The following is an 18,600-nucleotide window of genomic DNA, read 5'->3' as shown; positions in this document are numbered from 1 at the left end:
GTCTATGAACAGTGCCCACAAGGCTCCAAGTTTAAATGTCACTCACAGAGAAACCAACAGATTTGCAGCGTAAAAGTCTTCTTAGTGCTTAGTTCGTACAAACACACTTCAAAAATACCAGTTTATTTTCCTGTATTACACTTATAAATGAATGATTATGTGCCTCACCTTCTGAGGTCTGGAATGGCATCTTCATGTAAACAGAAACATTACCAAAGGTTTTCTTACAGTGAGTCAAATCATACACGTCTGAAAAACAGACCAAAACACCAAGTTTCCAGTAGAAACAAGTTTCTGCAGCCTGCGAGCCAAAAGACTGACACACCATTTTTAATCTGGCTGTTTACTATTTTCTGTAGGTGTGATATATCAGTAGTAAACCTACAATCGATAATATTAATGTGTCAACAATCTGACTACTAAATGCAGCTGTTTTAATCATTTCCACTGCCTGTGTTGGAGCTGAGCTCATGATCACACACAGCATAACTTTGCAAGTAGATCCCAACAAGTACGTCTAAAAAAGGATTTATGGCTCTGATGGTGAGAGAGTCAGTAAACAGCTTAGAGAACATACAGTATGTGAGCTTCATGTCTGAGTCACATTCCTACATATCGTGATCATTTTAACAGCATTAGCTGGTTACACTGTAACATAACTGACTCATTAGTCTACGGTTTCTGTAATAAGGGCCTTTGATGGTTACACGCTGATGGATATTCTCTGACCCTCTGGCACATCCTAGTGTAAACTATACTCCATTTGTATGTGAACATTGTCATTTGGGGTTTATTCCAGTTATATTCCAACACTGTTAAGCCTCAGTTAGCTGTTTTATTTAGACCTGTTTGGGTGTAGTTGTGTTGTTTACTATATGGTATTAGTGTGTGCTAGCAGTAAAATCCTGAAAGATTTTAGAACACCAGCAACAACATCCGCCCACGACGCTTCCCAAAGTGTTTCTTCAGCTGATCACGATCATCCACAAACTATTTTTCTCTGCTAAACAGTTTGTGAATATTTTCTGTCCTTTATTTTCATTTCATTACTTTCATTCTGAAAAACATATCCTCAGTTTGCATTTTCTTTGTTTTTATTGTGTAAACACAAATGAAACACAGTCAGTATTTATCAATGCAGAAATGTAATTAATGTTAAATCTCCATGCGAATCATAACTTCAAATCATCTTTAATTCTAAAGTATCAAAAGAATTCATATAAAACAAGCATTAATAAAAATGATGCAACATAAAAATTGACAGTTTGGTGAAAAGGAAAAACATCCTAACCAGGGGAGAAGACTATTAACTGATGTTCAGTACATCTGTAAAATGACAATCAGAAACTATTCCACAACTCAAAAGTACAAAGTATAAAAGTATACCCACCCACCTCACCAAGGGTAATGTCAGAGAATAAGGTCCATCAGAAAGGTGAGGTTCTATGTCCCTAAATCCATTTGAAGCAGCCGGGAATCAGACTCCACCTCTCACTGCTGCCCAGACCACAACACACTGAACCCCTTGGCCCCATGAGTAAGACCTGGTCATCAGGAACTCTCACATGACCAAATGTAAGTTCTTTGAAGCTCTCACGAAGCCAACAGCCAACCCAGTTACACCTGATGTGATGTTCTTCTGCTTCCTGTGTCTGCGGGGACGGTGTTCGCTCTGTGTTGTAGCGTCCTGATGACACCCAGTTTGTGCTCCAGTGGATGAGGAGGGTCAACACTGTAGAAGTCGTTCCATCAGAAACAGCTGTTAAATGAGGACTTCTATAATGAGTGTATTTGTTTGCAATGGTGACCCCATCCAGTCAGGCTGAGGACCTGATAATGAGTCTCTCTCTTTTGTTCCATGCTTATAGATATCGATTGTCTTTATGTTACTTCTGTGAGCTGAATCAGCTTTGGTCTTGTGGTAGGTAATGTTGAAGAAAATGCTGCGAGTTTATATCATAAGTGTAGATAAATATGTCCATTACCCTGAACTCTGTTTTCCATGATGCTGGTCAAGAGCTGGAATGATCCTAGATATTGATTATTGCTATATGATCTTATTTTTGCATTTACACTGTGTGCAAGTGAATGTGAGTGAGAAAGAGCGAGAGGGACAGACAGAATGTAAGAGCCTTTAACTATAACATTTGGTTTCACCAAAGTCCCTTTAACGTCCACTTGAAGCTGGTTCCAGAAGTGCTTCAGTCCCCACAGACTCCCAAAATGTCCCCAATAATACATAAATGTGACGAGTGATACTTGGCACGGTCACATCATTAAAGGACATGAATGTCTCTCCTGATGTCTGCAGTTTTGCTCATGAGACAAAGCAGGGCCGTTTCTCGTCTGTAGTCAGAAGTTTTTCTTTCAGCTCATTAATTTCTGTTTCGTGTTTTTTCTGCATTTCTTCCAGTTCCTTCCTGGTACTGTCTTCATCTTGGGTCCCGAGTTTCTGTTTTAGTTCATTCATTTCTTTTTCATGTTCCTTCTGCAGCTCATCAAGTTGTTCTTTCTCATTTTTTTCATTTTCTTTCAGAAGCTTTTGTTTGAATTTTTCCAGCTTTTGCTCGTGTTCTTCTTTTAGTTTACCCAATTTTTCCTTTTTATTTTGTTGCAGCTTTGTTAAAAGAGTTTGCTTCAAATCACAAATTTCTTTTTCATGTTGGATGGACAGCTCGTCCCTTTCTGTCTCCCAGTCGTCTTTGTTTTGGGTCAAAAGCTTTTTCCTCAATTCTTTCATTTTTTCTTTTTGTTTCTTCTTTAGTTTACCAATTGCTTCCTTCTCTTCTTCCTTGTTCTCCTTTGAAAGATCCTTTTTATGCCTCTCTTCCTCTTTTCTGTGTGATTCCTGCATACTTTTTATTTTTTTCTTGTTTTCCTGCTTTTGACTCAGGAGCATCAGGACTAAATCAGCCATTTCTGATTTATGTTTACCCTGCAGAACATCTATTTCTTGCTTCAGACTATTTTCTTTGTGGTCTGACAGATCCTTTAATCTTTCATATTCCTCCATTTTTCCCAGCAGGTCTTTCTGATGTTGCTCCTTTAGATCCGTCACCTCCTCCATGAGTTTTTCTATCACAGCTTCATTTTTTTCTCTGAATTCATTCAACTCTTCAGCTGATCTTCTGGCCTCTTCTTTAAACTTCTCCATGTCTTCCTGCATGCTTTCAATTTCTTTCTTATAGTTTTCCTCCAACTCTTTTAGTTTCTCTTCTTGTTCTATTTTGATTTGATCCTCTTTTTCTTTTTCACGTTCATATTTGTCTTTTACTTGGTTGTATTCTTCTTGAAGCTTCCTGAGTTTCTGCTCTTTCTGTTCATCATCTTGGTTTTGTTTTTCCTTCAGTTGATCCTGCTCTCTTATATTTTCTTTGTACTGTTCAAGCTCCCTGTTAATCATTTCCTTTGATTCTGACTCTGATCGTAGTTTTTTCTCCAGTTCTTGAATTTTTTGTTCCCATCCTCGTCTTTTAAGTTCTTCTGTTTCTCTCTCTTTCTTTCTAGTTTCTTGTTCTTTCTTTCTCTCTTCAGACTGAAAGTCAATGCTTTCCTGTAACTGTCTGAGTTGCTCATCTCTTTGTTCATTTTCTTTTCTTTGCTCTTCCATTTGTCTTTTCATTGATTTCATTTCTTCCTGGTGTTTTCTTTCGAGTTCCTCCCTCTGTCTCTTCATCTCTTCTTCCTTCTCTTTCAGCAGCTTCTCCATTTGTTTCTTTATTGCTGCTTCAGCTTCTTGCAGCAATTCATTTGTGAAGCATTTTCCTCCATTTTTGTTAAGCATGGTGTCAATCTTTTTTATCAGCTCACTGACTTGTGTATGATTTTTTTTATCATAGTTTGTGAACACATGGTATCTCCCTTCACAGTCAGCGATCAGACTTTTAAAGGAATCATCACATGCATCTTTAATGTAGTCTTCAATAGACTGTTCATGACGTTCGAGTGTATCTCCTCCTGTGAAAAGAATGATGGTGAACGTCTCAGAATTTTTCCCAAAGACTTTCTTGATCAGTTTCAGAGTCTCTTTCTCCTCTGGCGTTAATCGGCCAATCTGCAACACCAACAGGAAGACATGTGGTCCTGGAGCCAGAAGACTGATGCACTTAGTCATCTCCTCACAGACCTCTTCAAGTGACAAAGTCGAGTCAAAGAGTCCAGGAGTGTCGAGCACGACAACAGGACGACCGTCCACGTCACCCTCTGCTTTCTGACACTGTTTGGTGATTGATGTCTGGCTTGCGCCAGCTTTGAACTCTTTTCTTCCTAGGATGGTGTTTCCTGAGGAGCTCTTTCCACTGCCGGTCTTTCCGATCAGCACAATCCTGAGACGGTCTGAGCTCTGCTTCTCTTCATCCACTGTAAGTTAAGAATACATAGTTATTGAAAGGTAATTCTAACTCACTGAAATAATCGTTCAGTACCTTCTAATTTTGAGTTAGATGTACAAAAACATTTAATACCAGGACATCAAATACTGCCACTGACTGAACATTATTGTTCTCCGTTACAAAAAAATCCCAACTAAAAAACAAAAACTGTGATACATGACTTAGTGATGAATGAGAACAAAGTCAAAACAGTCAGCCAAGCGTACACTGTATGCCCTTGGAACAAGTTTTGTTTTTCTCAATCGCTTATTCTTTTAGCTCACAGGTCATGTTTGGTATTAAAGACCATGTAAAATAATTTCAAAAGGTTGTGGTTTAGATTACCATCCATCCCTTCACACAATTACAATAAAAAAAAATTAATAAAAAATGTAAAACTATGCTTACCAGTTACATTAAATGTGACAACAAATTGTCCTACACAAGTATCAATGTGTAAGGAATTGGGAAACACACCGATTGCAATTATAATGGTGGGTTTTAATGTAAGGACCTGGTGATATAGATCTTTGCTGATTCCGATCAGCTGACGGTTCCTGGCCAGTCTATCAGTGCATGTCTAAGACAGACCTCTCTCACTATTGTCATAACCTCTCTAAACAATAACCGCTATGTAATTTTGACAATATATTTCTTCTGTCACCAGCCTCAAGAGGGAGACGTCTAATCAAATGAGAATTAGCCCCCACAAAAAATAAAAGCCTAAATCCACCACATGATTAGGAAAATGTTTACAACAACTTCAGTGCCAAGATCTCATAAATACACCTTTATGCTTCCTGAAGAATTCAGAGGACAAGTAGCAGCCAGTTTGCTGATAATCAAATGTGCTTGCTTGACTTGATCATCAGCAGGTAAGAGCACCTCTATAAAAGCAGCGGGTTTGGCAGTTTGCTGGTAGGAGCATTCATGTGTGTCAACACAATATCAAGGAGGAAAAACATCAGCATTGATTTCAGACTGTTGCTGCTCATCAGTCTGTGAAGTGTTATTAGGCCCTTTCCGAATAATGTGATCTACCTCTTATTCAAGACTGTTTTCAAGAACATAGTAGTATGTATCAGATTTTCAAAGATGCATCTAAACAAACCAAAAATTTATGGAACAATCTAGTGTGGACAGATGTGACCAAAGCAGAGATGTATGGACATAATGCACAAAAATCCTTTTGGAGAAAACCAAACAAAGCACATCAGCACAAACACCTTATACAAAATGTGAGATCTGTCTGAGAGCTAAAACTTGGACCAAACTGAGTCATCAACAGGACGATGATTCCAAGCACAGCCAGACATCTACCACAGAATGGCTGAAAAAGAAAAAGAAATGAAAGTGTTGCAATAGTCCTGCCAAAGTCCAGACCTCAGCCTGGAGTTTGCAAAACGGCCAAAATTCTCTGGCCTGATGAAACAAACATTGAACTATTTGGCCTGGATGTATCGAGAAAGGTGGGATTCAAAGAGACTGGAGATGCCCTGGCTCACCTCTCATTACATCTGAGAGAGGGTATAAGGCCTTAACATCCAGTCTTTCATGTTTAAAATTATAATGCTAAATATAGTTTGTTTGTACTTTTGCAAATATCAAAAAATATTTATTCTTAATCAAAAATACAACCAAGTATAAGTCTAATTAATATGATGAATGAGAACTGGAGGTTGAGTAAGAATAATGTCTGTTCTAATGTCTGGATTTTATGTGTGTAGACAGGATCTTCAACCTTGGCATTGTCAGGAGTGTCGTGTGTGGAGGCGAGGAAGTGACCCAAACGCAGGACTCGTGGATAGTGAAGAAATGAAGATGGTTTATTATGAATCGTGGATGAACAGGGCAGGAACGAAGGACTGACTGGCTGAAAGACTGGCTGGCTGACTGAACATACATACGGAGAGACGACATCGACATCAATGACACGACAGTGAACGAGTAGAAACAGAGGGCTTAAATACACAGACTGATGAGGATGATAATGAGTGAGTGAGTACACTGCTGAACATAATCTGGCTAATGACACGAGACGAGCTGACACAGGAAAAGCAGGAAGTGAGAACATGGAAGTGGCAAAATAAACTGAACATGGACAAAACTGAAAGCACTGGGTCACCGACCCAGGAACCCTGACAGGCATATTTATAAGTTTTATAAAAACCCATGAAAATATATAAAAAAAAAAATACTTACAAAGGCCTACGTCATGTAGATTCAAGTTTTTCAGTTCTGCCTGGAGCGTGGTGATTTTATCCACATAGACACGTGTAAACATGGTGAGTGTATAGCTTGATTCATCTTTGCCAGATGTCATCATTTCCACTCTTTCCAGCAGCTTTGATATCTGCCCTTTGTCTTTGACATTGAGAACAACTGATCTTCCTCCACAGCTCTCACAGAGCTCCTGGATGTTCTTGTTTCCCTTTAGAAAGTTAAAAACAGCTGGATCTGTAGGATCTGACTTGACAGTGAACAGAATCATGGTGAAGTCATTGACTCGAGAGCTGAATGTGTCCTGGATGGTCACTAACTCTCTCTTGTCTTCATCAGTGAGGGGAGCCACAGGTAGGACCAGGATGAAGGCATGGACACCCTCAGGATCACAGAGGGAGATACACCTGAGTGATTCCTCCATCACTGCCTGCTGAGGTTTTCCATACAAGGCAGGCAGCTCCACCAGGGAAACCCAACGTCCACACACCTCTCCCTGATGTTTAACACACTCTGATGAGTTGGAGACTGAATGAAGCTCAGTCTGACCTAAAATGGCCTTGGCTGCTGACGTCTTCTCACTCCCACACAGAACCAGGTTTAAAGAAGGCTTGTTGTGCCCAGGAATGATTTTCTCAATCTCAACCATTAGCGTTTCACGTGTAGTGTCATTTATTCCACACATTCTGTCCCCACATTCTTTAACAAGCTTATTTACACTGTGTGGGTTACTGATCTTCTTTTCTGTCAGGATGACCATCGAGTATTTAAAGGCATCATGACCAAACAAGCTCAGGATGAACTTCTGCTTTTGTCTCCGTTTCTCATTGAAATCAGAATCCACTAGCAGCAGAAGAACATTTGGTCCAGGTGAGCAAAGTCTCATGCACATCTCCACCTGTTTTCTTACTACATCTTCAGTTTGACTGAACATGTCTGGAGTTTTCACGACTGTTACAGAGTTTCCTCTCCACTCCCCACAGGAGGCCACACATTGTTTTGTTTTTTGGAATATTTGCAAATGAGAATCTTGAGTTTTTAGAATTAAATTAAAAAGTTTTCCCTTTTTGTCCTCATTTCTCCCCAAAAGTACAATCCTGAAGGAAGATGCTGAAATAAAAAAGAGAAAAAACAAAATCACAGTTCAGAGTTGATTTTGACTTGCTAAAATTCCAACTATGACAATGCTGGTAGTTTGACATAAATCAAGAGTCCTTTCTAAAGGCTATGTATCTCAAACAGAACGCAAAGCATTTGATTAGTTAAGTGCATTTTTTTCTTTGCGAGAGATGGTCTGATTAGACCACTATTGTTTGTGGAAACAACATTAATATGACAATGCCAGCGTTTTAGCTCAGTTCCATGTTTTTGTAAAATACAGTGGAACAGGCCTCAAGGTTCAAATGAACTATAACGTGACTAACAGCTGACTGCCAGCTAAATGGATTGTTTTCTGGGGCAGCATTTTAGAGTGGCTGTAATAAAACTTTGCTTTTTCTATATTGAACCTCACTGAGCAGCTATAGTGTGATTATTAAATCACATTTTATTATGACTTACACCATTTGTTGTTGTAACAAAAAACTGCCAGCCTGTAAGGAAGACATTCTTAGGTTTACTGAAGTCATTTATACTGGCTGTTCGAATGGTGAAGAAAGGAAATGCTGGGCAATTGTAGCCATTCTAAGACAATGCTAACCACCGCTAATGACAACCAATCAGCTGCCTCTCAGATGCAAACATGGTGGGAGTTGGTAAAATATTTGTAATGCATGATTGTTATACGACAAAAGCAATTTATGAAGAATACTACTAAATGAAAAAAGTACCTTTTACAGGATCCTGGTTGACAGTGACCGTTTCTCCTTGTTTCAGGCTTGGTTGGTAACTGGGCAAACCAGATGTAGTGGCTGTGGAAACATTACACCTCACGTGATCTCCATCACTCTGCTGTACAATTTTTCCCATAGCTTTTACCAGTTGACGTTGTTCAAGGTTCTGCCGAAACAAGCAGTCTTTACATTTCTTGATCATATCTGTTACCGGTAGATGCTGCAGATAGTTTTCAGTGGAGCTCTGACCACCAGGCGATGATATCAGTATCAATGAGTGATCAAATGATAGATCGCTGAAGTTTTCAAGGACTGATTGTAGCTTCTTCTGGTTTTCCCCAGTGAAGGTTTCAGGCTGTATAACCAACAAGAAGACGTGAGGTCCCGGTTCAGAGAGACTCTTACATTTGTCTATAATCTCTGTCAGCTGGTCATCAGACATGTTTGGATCCAGCAGATCTGGAGCATTGATGAGAGCTATGGTTTTGTCTTCCAAAGGTCCAGTGACTCTCAGACAGGTATTCCATTCTTTCTCAGCATTGAACACGGTCTCTCCGATGAGAACATTTCCCACTGAACTCCTCTCAGACCAGCTGTTGCCCAGCAAAACAACCCTCAGCTCAGACACTGAGAATAAAATTCATATATGTAAAGAGTCACCTTATTATTAAAAGTATTAAACTCCATTAAATTATATCCACATTATATGTCCATTATGGTGTCATACAAATCTGATCTCGCAGTTTGTTGCAACATTTGTTTATGTTTTTTTAATTGATTTTTCATTTAAGAAAATCTGATAAAAAATGATCAATGCATAAAAATGCTTCTTACAAGACAATGTAAACCCTGATACCTGAACAATGACTGGAATCACTGTAAATATTTTGAGTAGTTGGTGATCCAGAAAACAAACAAAATTAAAGGACGTGTTATTAACCATTCTGTGCATTTGGGATTTAATTTGTAAAGAGATTAAAACAGGTACACCCCGATAAGAAATCCTGCAGATGGTACACAAAGTTGATAAGTTATGTTTCTTCATTAATCTGAGTTAATAAAGAAACTCTAGTGTGCAGTCTGCAGTGACAATAAAAAACATTTATAATGAATTTTTACAACTAAAGAAGAACGATCAAATGAACACTGTACATGCAAACCTAATTAAGCACAGTAGTACTCTGATCTTGTCTACTTTGACTTACTACTAGGTGGCAGAACTCCATAGCTGCTGCTGCGCTTCAGAGGTTGACCTGTAAGTATACATAAATGTCACTCTTATGCATTCTTTTGGAGGTCAACTTCCTTTCCCATATGGCACTGGAATATTTTTAAAACAACTTAAGGTTCATACACCTTTCTCAGGGTCAAATTCAAGCACTTTTTAAATACTTTCAAGGTCCATTTTTAAGCTTTTCCAGCACAATACCAAAAAAAAAAAAGAATGCATGTTTCACTTTGCGTCACCTCAGTAAGACAATGTGAAAATGTTAAAACATATAAAAACACACCACACAAAAATACTGCAAAAGGAAAAGGTTGCCTTATATGCATATAGTGTTTAAACTCACAAAGCACATTTCACTTAAAAATTAAGATGAGCAAATGTGAAAAAAATCAACTTGTTAGAGATGTTCATCTCCTCTTGAAAAAAATAAAACACCACAAAACAAGAAAACTGCATCAAATACCACAAAGTAAAAGTAAGGCCAAATTAATGAGTCTTCTCATCAGATATTGATGCTTCTTTCCTATTTGACACAAAAAATAGGAAACTGATTTTTGTTTCTTTAAAGTTAATTCTCAATAAAAGTAACTGTAAGATGTTTAACTACTTGCTGTCCGGTAGCGGTTTTTGATACGGGCGACACGGGCGGTTGCCCGGGGCGGCATCGTGGTGGGGGGCGGCATCACGGGCATTGGCAAAAAAAAAAAAAAATTGCTCGTACTCATGCTGCCCGACATCAGCCAGCGCATATTGGGAATGTCGTAGGCACCGATCGGCTTTCTATCGCCCATTTGCTGGGAGTAAGGGCGGCCTCCGTTAGCGAGGTGCGCCTGCTGTATGTGGCACAGGGCGGGGGATTCTCTGGCTGGCTGGAGCTCGCAAAATAAAACAAAATAAAAACAAACCAACAAACACGAAAACACCAGACATCATGATACAGACTTATAATTTGCACCGATGTTTTTTCGAAATTCTGTCCCTCGGGGCGCGTGCTCGCTGCTGAAGTCAAAGTAAACTTTATTGTCATCTCCGCTACAGTCCAGCATATAGAGACGAGACGACGAGGCTCCAGTTACAGCAGTGCAAGTAAACACACAATAAATATATGAAGAGCAAGAAAATAAATATACACTTTAGGACTCGGGGTAAAGGGATCAATAACAATTTAACATTTACAGTTTGATGATTTAAAGTCTCACACACAACCTGTCGAAAGGGGAGGGGCCTGCTGCTTCCAAATAGAGCACATTTCATTCATAATGATGTAAATCGAAGCCCATCATGTATTCATGATTTGAATCCTGGGTTGTGTGAAATAAACCCTAGACAAAGTGAATCTGTGAACTACGGTGTCGGTCTGTTAGGTCATGTTGTGGTGATCCTCGGGTTGGGGGATTTGTGTTCATACTGGAGTGCAAAATTAAAAACAGTGGAAGATGGACAAGAAAAGTTCAAAGTCATCAGGGCGCCAAACAGGCTAGGACCGCCACTGTTGCTGTCTATATTATTGTTGAAGTCCTAAATTATGACCTTTAAAATGTTTGTGCTAATAACATCATGTGCAGTAAGACAGACGTGGAGAACAGCACTGACTGGGAGAGGCTTTGAACAGATGACACACTCAGTTCAGTTCAACATATAAGACTTTAAGAATGCACAAGCATCTACCTAATATCTATTTATTTAATCTATCATCTGTGATGTTATTATGTACAATTATAATTTATTGTTCATCTCTGTTAAATAAACAGGAAACCTTAAAGTATGAAATATTCATATATGAAATTTGTCTATTAGGGTCTCAGGGGCTGATAGAGCCCCACAGGCCTCAATGTGAGCTTGAAGCCATTGTAATGTTTAAGTTGTTTAATGTGTAGGTGCTCACGATAAACAGATTTTGAATGAAAGTCAGGGAACTTTGGTAGCACAAAAAAGGGACTATTCTTTGTGCCCATATGGATCAGTCCGTTATATTACCATCATTTCCCCCCTAAGGTGTTATAAAAGCACCAAGTTAATGAAAAAGCTGCAGCAATGCACATAAATATAAACAGTATTCGATTTACTTACTACTGACAACTTCACTTTTACCCTTTAATCAGAAAACCTTAAGTTGCCTAGTTATGTATGTAAGGCAGCCCAGGAGGAGAAATTTTGCTTTCAGACTTTGCGACTCATTTTATTTTTCTATCTGATGTGCTGCAATCAGATAGTTATTTGTGGTGAATGAAATACAGTTACAGCTTCAAGCAGTTTGAAGAACCACATCTAAAATTCAAGCACTTTTCAAACCTTGAAAAGACAATGTTAAAATCCAAGCATTTTCAAGGAGTTTAAGCACCTGTACGAACTCTGTTAATTCATGTATGTAAAATGTTTAACCCCCCCCCCGAACATTTAAATCAAATATTAGCTCTGAATGAATAAAATGTAAAAGTTAAAATCTTTATCAATTAACACCATGCAATTTCCTGAGAATAAAATCACACCAAAATTAAGTTATAAACTAACTTACAAGCTAATCAAACCTTGTTTTATAAGGTGATATATATTTATAAGGCTTGCAGATGTGCCGAGAATTTCAATCTGGTACCTAGTCGCTGTCACGCTACTGCTGGCTTGCAATTGGAGGTCTGTATCTCTTGAAGAATATACCTTCCCAGAGCATCACTTACTCACTTCCAAATCAGCCATGCTGTGTGATGCTGCAGGCAGCATAATATTAACCACTGCATCTCCAGACTATTTCATGTGTATCACATGTCCCCAGTGTGAACCTGCTCTCATTTGTGACAAGAATGGGTGTGGTGGCCCTGTCAGTTGTGGAGGTTGGTTGCAAATCCCAATTGAGCTACATCATGCACTAGCCTGTTTGACAGTTTAGCCAGAATCAAGCTCAGGTTGTCTGATGGAGAGCACTCTGGCAGTGCTCCTCCTGTTCCTTCTTGCAAAGGAGCCGATACTGGTCTGCTCCATGTAGGTGTGTTCTTATGCTAAACGTAGTGACAAGAACACTAGCCAAAATTTTAAAAAGAGCAGGCAAGGATACGGGAAGAACAATCAATAGTCTTTGGCCACTACATGTTAAACCATTCCCTTTTCCTGAGTTGTCTTCTTGTTGTCTTTCCAGTTCTTCAGTGTCAAAATTTGATTTGTACTAAAGTAGGTGAAATGGGTTGACAATATAGCACATCCTTCCCACCTGAATAGACTGTTATCTAAAGTTTAACTGCCTTTGCGTTACACTGCAATTATCGAGTGTTTCCTTACTTTGAGTGGTTTCTATGCAATTCGGTGCACAAGTCTTGAGCCATTCCTAATTCCTTTATATTATGATTCCAAAGAGCCAGACAATTTTTTTAATTCTCTTGAGCAATAGTTGTCCAGCTTTTTTTTTTTTTAACAAATTTTCAGTCCAGTCTTTGTACCTGATTCAGAGGAATGTTTTGTGTGTGTGAGAGGTGATAATGGAATACATGGAAACAGAAATTGCTTTTAGGCTTAAATTGAACAGTAGAAATTCATTAGAATATTGAGCTGCTGTGTATTAAAATGATACAATAGAACAGTCCATCTACTGTGATGCCTCATTAGAAAAGACCTGTTGTTCAGTCTCGTTTTATGTATGTGGCTAGAGAACACATCTGTAGTACGCCTTAAAAGTTACCTTTAATTTAAAAATCTAAAATAGCTCTTCCAAGCTACATGCGACCATTTAAAATTTGTACATGTAAATTTTCATCATCTCATTCTCATTATTTCTTACTCCTACTCCTCTTCATATACATCATCCACCATCTCTCTCCTCCCTCATTTCCAGCTCATCCTCTTCCTCATCTCCTGAACTGAAGACAGGGCTCTAACACACTAAAACATGTATAAACATCCTTATTTTTTCCTGATATTCTCACAATTGTCCACAGATCACTCATTTGACCGTCTCATCTCCAAACAGCTGACAAGACCCAGCTAAACAACAACAGCTGCTTATAAGCTAATATTATGCCAGCTAATGTTAGACTCGAGTGTCCCAAAGTCACGCTTTCCCTCTGATAAAAACTTTGATTACATTCATACATCGTATGAGCGTTTATTCAACAAGTGTCAGAGTTCAACAATATTAAAATGCAAGTTTCATTAACATGAGCTAACAGTAGTTAACACCAGCAAAATTAGCAGCACGTACAGCATCACTGTCATTGGTCAGAAATGAGATTGACTGACTCATCGACTCACATCAGACTCCACTGACAAAGTTTTCCAGTCTCTCGCTGGACTAAAAATAAGTGCCAACAGGTCTGACTGAGTGATGAAATTCAACAAATTCAACATTTTGGATCAAATTATCATCAGTATTTGCAGAGGAGGTCAGGGAAGAAGTTCAGCAGGGAGAGTCAGCCATTTGTAAAACACAGTGGAGGCTCTATTATGATTTGAGGCTGTATTTCATCCAGTGGTGTTGGGGATCTTGTCAAAATTTATTGAAATTATAAATATACCATCAGATTTTGATCTATCATGCAATATCATCTGGAAAACTGACAATTAACAGCTTCATTTTTCAGCATTACTGAAGCAGTGTGGGATCATCGTGACAGAAAACAGAACGAAAGAAAGAAAAATCCAAAGAAGAGCTTTGAATGTCTGTCAGGAAGCCTGGAGAAATATTCCTGAAGATTACTTAAAGAAATTACAGAAAGCTGCTTCAGAAATTTCAGGCTCATTAGATTTATACAAACTTGCTTTCTGCCTTACATACTTAAATATGTAAATCTATAATTGCACAATTGAAAAATTGCTGCACTTGTTTCCAATTTTTTTTAGCAAAATATAAAGAAATTAGTAGATGCTTAAGACTTTTGTACAGCAGTATATTTTTATGTGACCTACAGGAATGGTGGATGAAATTAAGTTTTACTCAAATCCAGCACCTTTATATTTTTGCAAAAATCTATCAATATCCACTGCAATGGACACATGTGATTAATGATACTGCCAGGTTCTTGATACCAGCTGATTATTCCTCCTACTGCCAGCTTAGTCGCATTTGTAAGAGTGTGGTGCAGTAGGCTCAGGTGAATTGCGAATTCCACCCTGTATGTGTTTTTTTCTTCTAGCATTTTGAGCCATAACCAAACAGCTAAATGTACACTGTCACCACCAGCTGGCTGGAGTAAGCATGGCAATGTTATCTCATTTAATCTTAGGTATAACTTAGGTATAAAGTTGAAGAATTGGTTACAGCTGCATAATTCAGTGGAAGTGTTCAAAAATGCATGAGGAAATGTGCTATAATGGATGCAGAACTGCACTTACCAGCTTCACAAGTTGCCGAAAAGGACTCTGCTGAAAACATCATTGAGTGGTTCAGCTGGTGGGAAGAATAAAACTATTTAGCTCTTTAAAAGCCATAGTTGAATATAATGAATGAGTGTTAAAGCTCCGCAAGTAAACACTTACTTCTCTGGGTGTTCCCGAGGTCTCAGATCTGAAGGATTTCTAAAAAAGCGTAGTCATCTTTACACCAACTTTACAGCACAAGAAGAAGAACAGCAGATATACGTTTTAGATGTGAGTTAGAGTTAATAAACTAAATGAAAAATGTTCCATTCAGTTTTATTTATATAGTGCCTTATCACAGCAGCGGCCTCAAGGCACTATATTGTAACATAAAGGCCTTCAATAGTATAGAGAAAAACCCAGCAATCATATGACTCACTATGAGCAAGCAGTAGGTGGCAGTGGGAATGAAAAACTCAGGAGTGGGGGGGGTGTCTTAAAGAACTTTGTCAGAAGATAGTTTAAAACTGGCTGTGGGAAAGATGTTAATTTTACCTTTCTGAAACAAAGTATTAGCCTGCATCGAGCAAATGAAAGGAGAAGCTGAAATGACTAAAACTAGGCTAAGAACTGTCTAACACATTAATAAAACCTGCAGAAGAATCAGTTGATCAAGTCTAGGTTTGTTAACGTTATGTCCCCAAAAATGAGGTCAAATGAATATACTCTACCTCATTATTACAAGATATTAAGGAACAGTTAATGTAACTCTGGATGAAAATGAATGTTGTGACGTTGTATTAACTCATCTATATGATCCCATGATGAATGCATGCCATCAAAGCTAAAAGCAGTCCAAAGAAATAAAGTCTGTGACTAGTTTTGTTTTTTATAGGTTTTTTTGTTTTTTGCTTATGCAAAAATACATATGCTTAATATACATATACATGTTTTTACAAAATAAAAATAAAAAACTGTTACAGACAAACCTCAACACTATCAAAATTCTGTGTAGATTAAATGAGAAAACATTTCCATGCTTATATGTTGGGGAAATGTAACTATAATTATCACAACATATTTCAATGTGTCTCACAGTTATGAGACAGGTCAGTCTGTTATGCTGAATATAAAGAAATAGTTAGAAATAGTTATTAAACAGTCAGATATAATCCCAAAGAGTTGCAGACATCAAAATATTATCATAGCCATGATTCTTTGTAGGCCATCTCAGTAAAGGAATATGACATGTCAAAAAACCAAACATTTTAAATGATCTGTCAAACTACAACTTATGCATTGTTTCCTACAGCAAAAACAAACAAACAAAACAAACAAAAACTTTGCAAAAAAGAAGTTTGGAAATGAAAGGAAGGAAATAAGTTATTTAATGAATGTGTGTACAACGGTGAGAAACGTAAATAACATTTTACAATCGTACGTTCTTAGTGCTGACTATAAAAGCGAAAGTGAAAGCACTTTAGTATCGACTTGAACCAGACTGAGATTTTTGTCTGAAAATGTAAAACTATCTTTTCATATGTTTCTTTAGTTTGCGGATAGTTTATTTATTTCCGCACGACTACATACCCTAACCAGGTTAAAGCTGTTTTCACCTGAGCAGTGTCAGTGTGTCTTTCCTGTAATTTTATAGAAGAAGTAAAATAAATCGATTAACCTGTTCATTTCCACGCTCTGTTTGAAGCTGCAGTTCGGGCGCGTGTATCCAAAAAAACAACACACTGCTCCAGAAGTGTCTCGATGCTTGGTTCGGCTGGATAGAGTCACATGATCAATGATGCCAGAAGGCATAACGAGACACAAACCTACAAAATAAAACAGGAAACTCACAGACTGTTTTACAACACAAACTCGGGAACACGAACAGAGCACAGAGGGAAGACACAGGTAGGGATCATAAGACACGAGAACCCAACCTAAAGAGTTAATACAAAATCAGAATGAACTAGAAAATAATAACAATAACAATAAACTCAAAGCGCTGGGTCACAGACACAGGATCATGACAAAAGCATTGAGACCACCGTGTTCATAATCATTCATCATTACACTGTCTCTGATGTAATGTGTCCTGTTTTTCCAGAGGAAGTTGAAGAGCATACGGTAGTGATGGGCAGATGAAGCTTTCTGAAGCTTGTATTGAAAAACGGTTCATTACTCGAAGCTTTTCAACGCAGTCCTCTCTGGTGACATCTGGTGGCCAAAAATATGAAGAGCAGCTTGAATCCACAAAATAAAACCAACTGCTTCGTTATGACTCGACAGAGTGGAGTTCTGTCTGATATTGGGCCGCTGTTGCTTTGAACGTGTATTTTTGGGGGCTTAAAAAAATGTGGTTTATTTGTTTAATAAATAATTTTGACCAGTAAACTCTCCTTGTTCAAACATGCACAATGGTTTGGTCTTTCTTTGCTTGTGACTTCTTGATGTTGGTAAATACAATAATTGAAAAATACCACGTTACATATAATATACATATAATAATGTACAACACATTATGGAGTATGCTTCTGCTGTGAGGTCCTGCCTCCATGCACTTGTGCAAGTGCTAGACGGGTATATGTATAAATAATATTATATACAATATTATATATTAGGGAAATTTTCCCAGACATATTTTTGACCTGGGGGTAGAATTGATTGTGAAATGGAAACGGAAAATGCTTATGAACTTGCAAATTAAAAACATGATGCATTTAAAGTAACCCTTTTTCATTTTTATTTAAGAAGAGAATTTGTTCCACTCTGCGATGGCCGAACCTGCTCCTTTTTGTGGAGATCATTTCTCCTGCATTAAGGAAAATCCCTTCACATGGCACAGAGGAGGCTGGAGTGCAGAGAAACTGGTAGAGATGCAGTTATACAGTCTACCTGGGCCCCACAAACTATCAGCTAAAGAGAATAAATAGATTAAATTGCTGCACATTTGGCAGACTAACATTTTCAGATTAATTAAACAATAAAATATATATTTTTATAACATTACATGTAAAGAGTCAAGTGGAAGTTTTTCTAAAGTTATTTAATGATATTTATACTATGAAAGCAGATTTTTTGACATTTTAAGTTTTTTCCCATTATAAGATAAAATAAACACGCACAAAACAAAAGCAAACAACAAGAACACAAAGCTGGAAAACCCACCCAACTGACCAAAATCAACTCAAAATCCTCCCACACAACAGATCCTCCTCTCTTCCTCGCTGGCTCCAAATCTCCCAGTGGAATGATCAGTGGTTCGCTCTGTCACCATCAAAACGCTCCACAAATCCCACGAATGATTCACTTCCTTATGAACCATTGAATCAGACACCGAAGCAGTTAGGCTCTAAATGAAGCTTCGGACGTCACTGATCACGTGACTCTGGCGAAACGAATCAAGCTTCGACACAGTGCTTCTGAAGCAGTGTGTTGATTTTTTTGACACACGCACCGGAGTGTCAGCTTCAAGCGGGCCATCGCTAGTTTTTTGTTTTTAAGAATTCATCAGAAGCTGTGGAGGGATGTACTTGAATATTTCGTTGAATTTTTTTATACAACGTTCCCTTACCTGGAAGCTCAGGAATGCCTTAATGCTAATAAGACAAATCTCAGTGTTCTGTATCCTCCATACAAAAGTTAGAGAGAGAGATGATCAGCCAGAACAGAG

General features: G+C 38.2%; 1 protein-coding gene across 1 annotated transcript; it reads right to left on the bottom strand.

Moving 5' to 3' along the window:
* Positions 1 to 202: 202 nt before the first annotated feature.
* Positions 203 to 16,698, bottom strand: LOC146376784 (uncharacterized). The gene is made up of 7 exons (XM_084945375.1): positions 16,609 to 16,698; positions 15,111 to 15,178; positions 14,967 to 15,021; positions 9,628 to 9,675; positions 8,420 to 9,049; positions 6,573 to 7,700; positions 203 to 4,359 (listed from the first exon to the last, which is right to left on the bottom strand). Exons 3-7 carry the CDS (start codon positions 15,007 to 15,009, stop codon positions 2,318 to 2,320), a joined length of 3,891 nt encoding a protein of 1,296 aa, XP_084801501.1. The 5' UTR covers positions 15,010 to 15,021; positions 15,111 to 15,178; positions 16,609 to 16,698; the 3' UTR covers positions 203 to 2,317.
* Positions 16,699 to 18,600: the final 1,902 nt, after the last annotated feature.

The sequence above is a fragment of the Perissodus microlepis genome, chromosome 12 (genome assembly GCF_051167445.1).
Source record: "Perissodus microlepis isolate ML-2025 ecotype Zambia chromosome 12, ASM5116744v1, whole genome shotgun sequence".
NCBI lineage: Eukaryota > Metazoa > Chordata > Actinopteri > Cichliformes > Cichlidae > Perissodus > Perissodus microlepis.
This window is presented reverse-complemented; position numbering and strand designations above follow the sequence as displayed.

Excerpts from the sequence above, each read along its gene's own strand:
- LOC146376784 (XM_084945375.1), bottom strand. The coding sequence starts at position 15,009 with ATGATGTTTTCAGCAGAGTCCTTTTCGGCAACTTGTGAAGCTG. Across the intron at positions 9,676-14,966 it reads TTCGGCAACTTGTGAAGCTG|GTCAACCTCTGAAGCGCAGC; the intron begins GTAAGTGCAGTT and ends GTATACTTACAG. Across the intron at positions 9,050-9,627 it reads TGGAGTTCTGCCACCTAGTA|TGTCTGAGCTGAGGGTTGTT; the intron begins GTAAGTCAAAGT and ends TTTTATTCTCAG.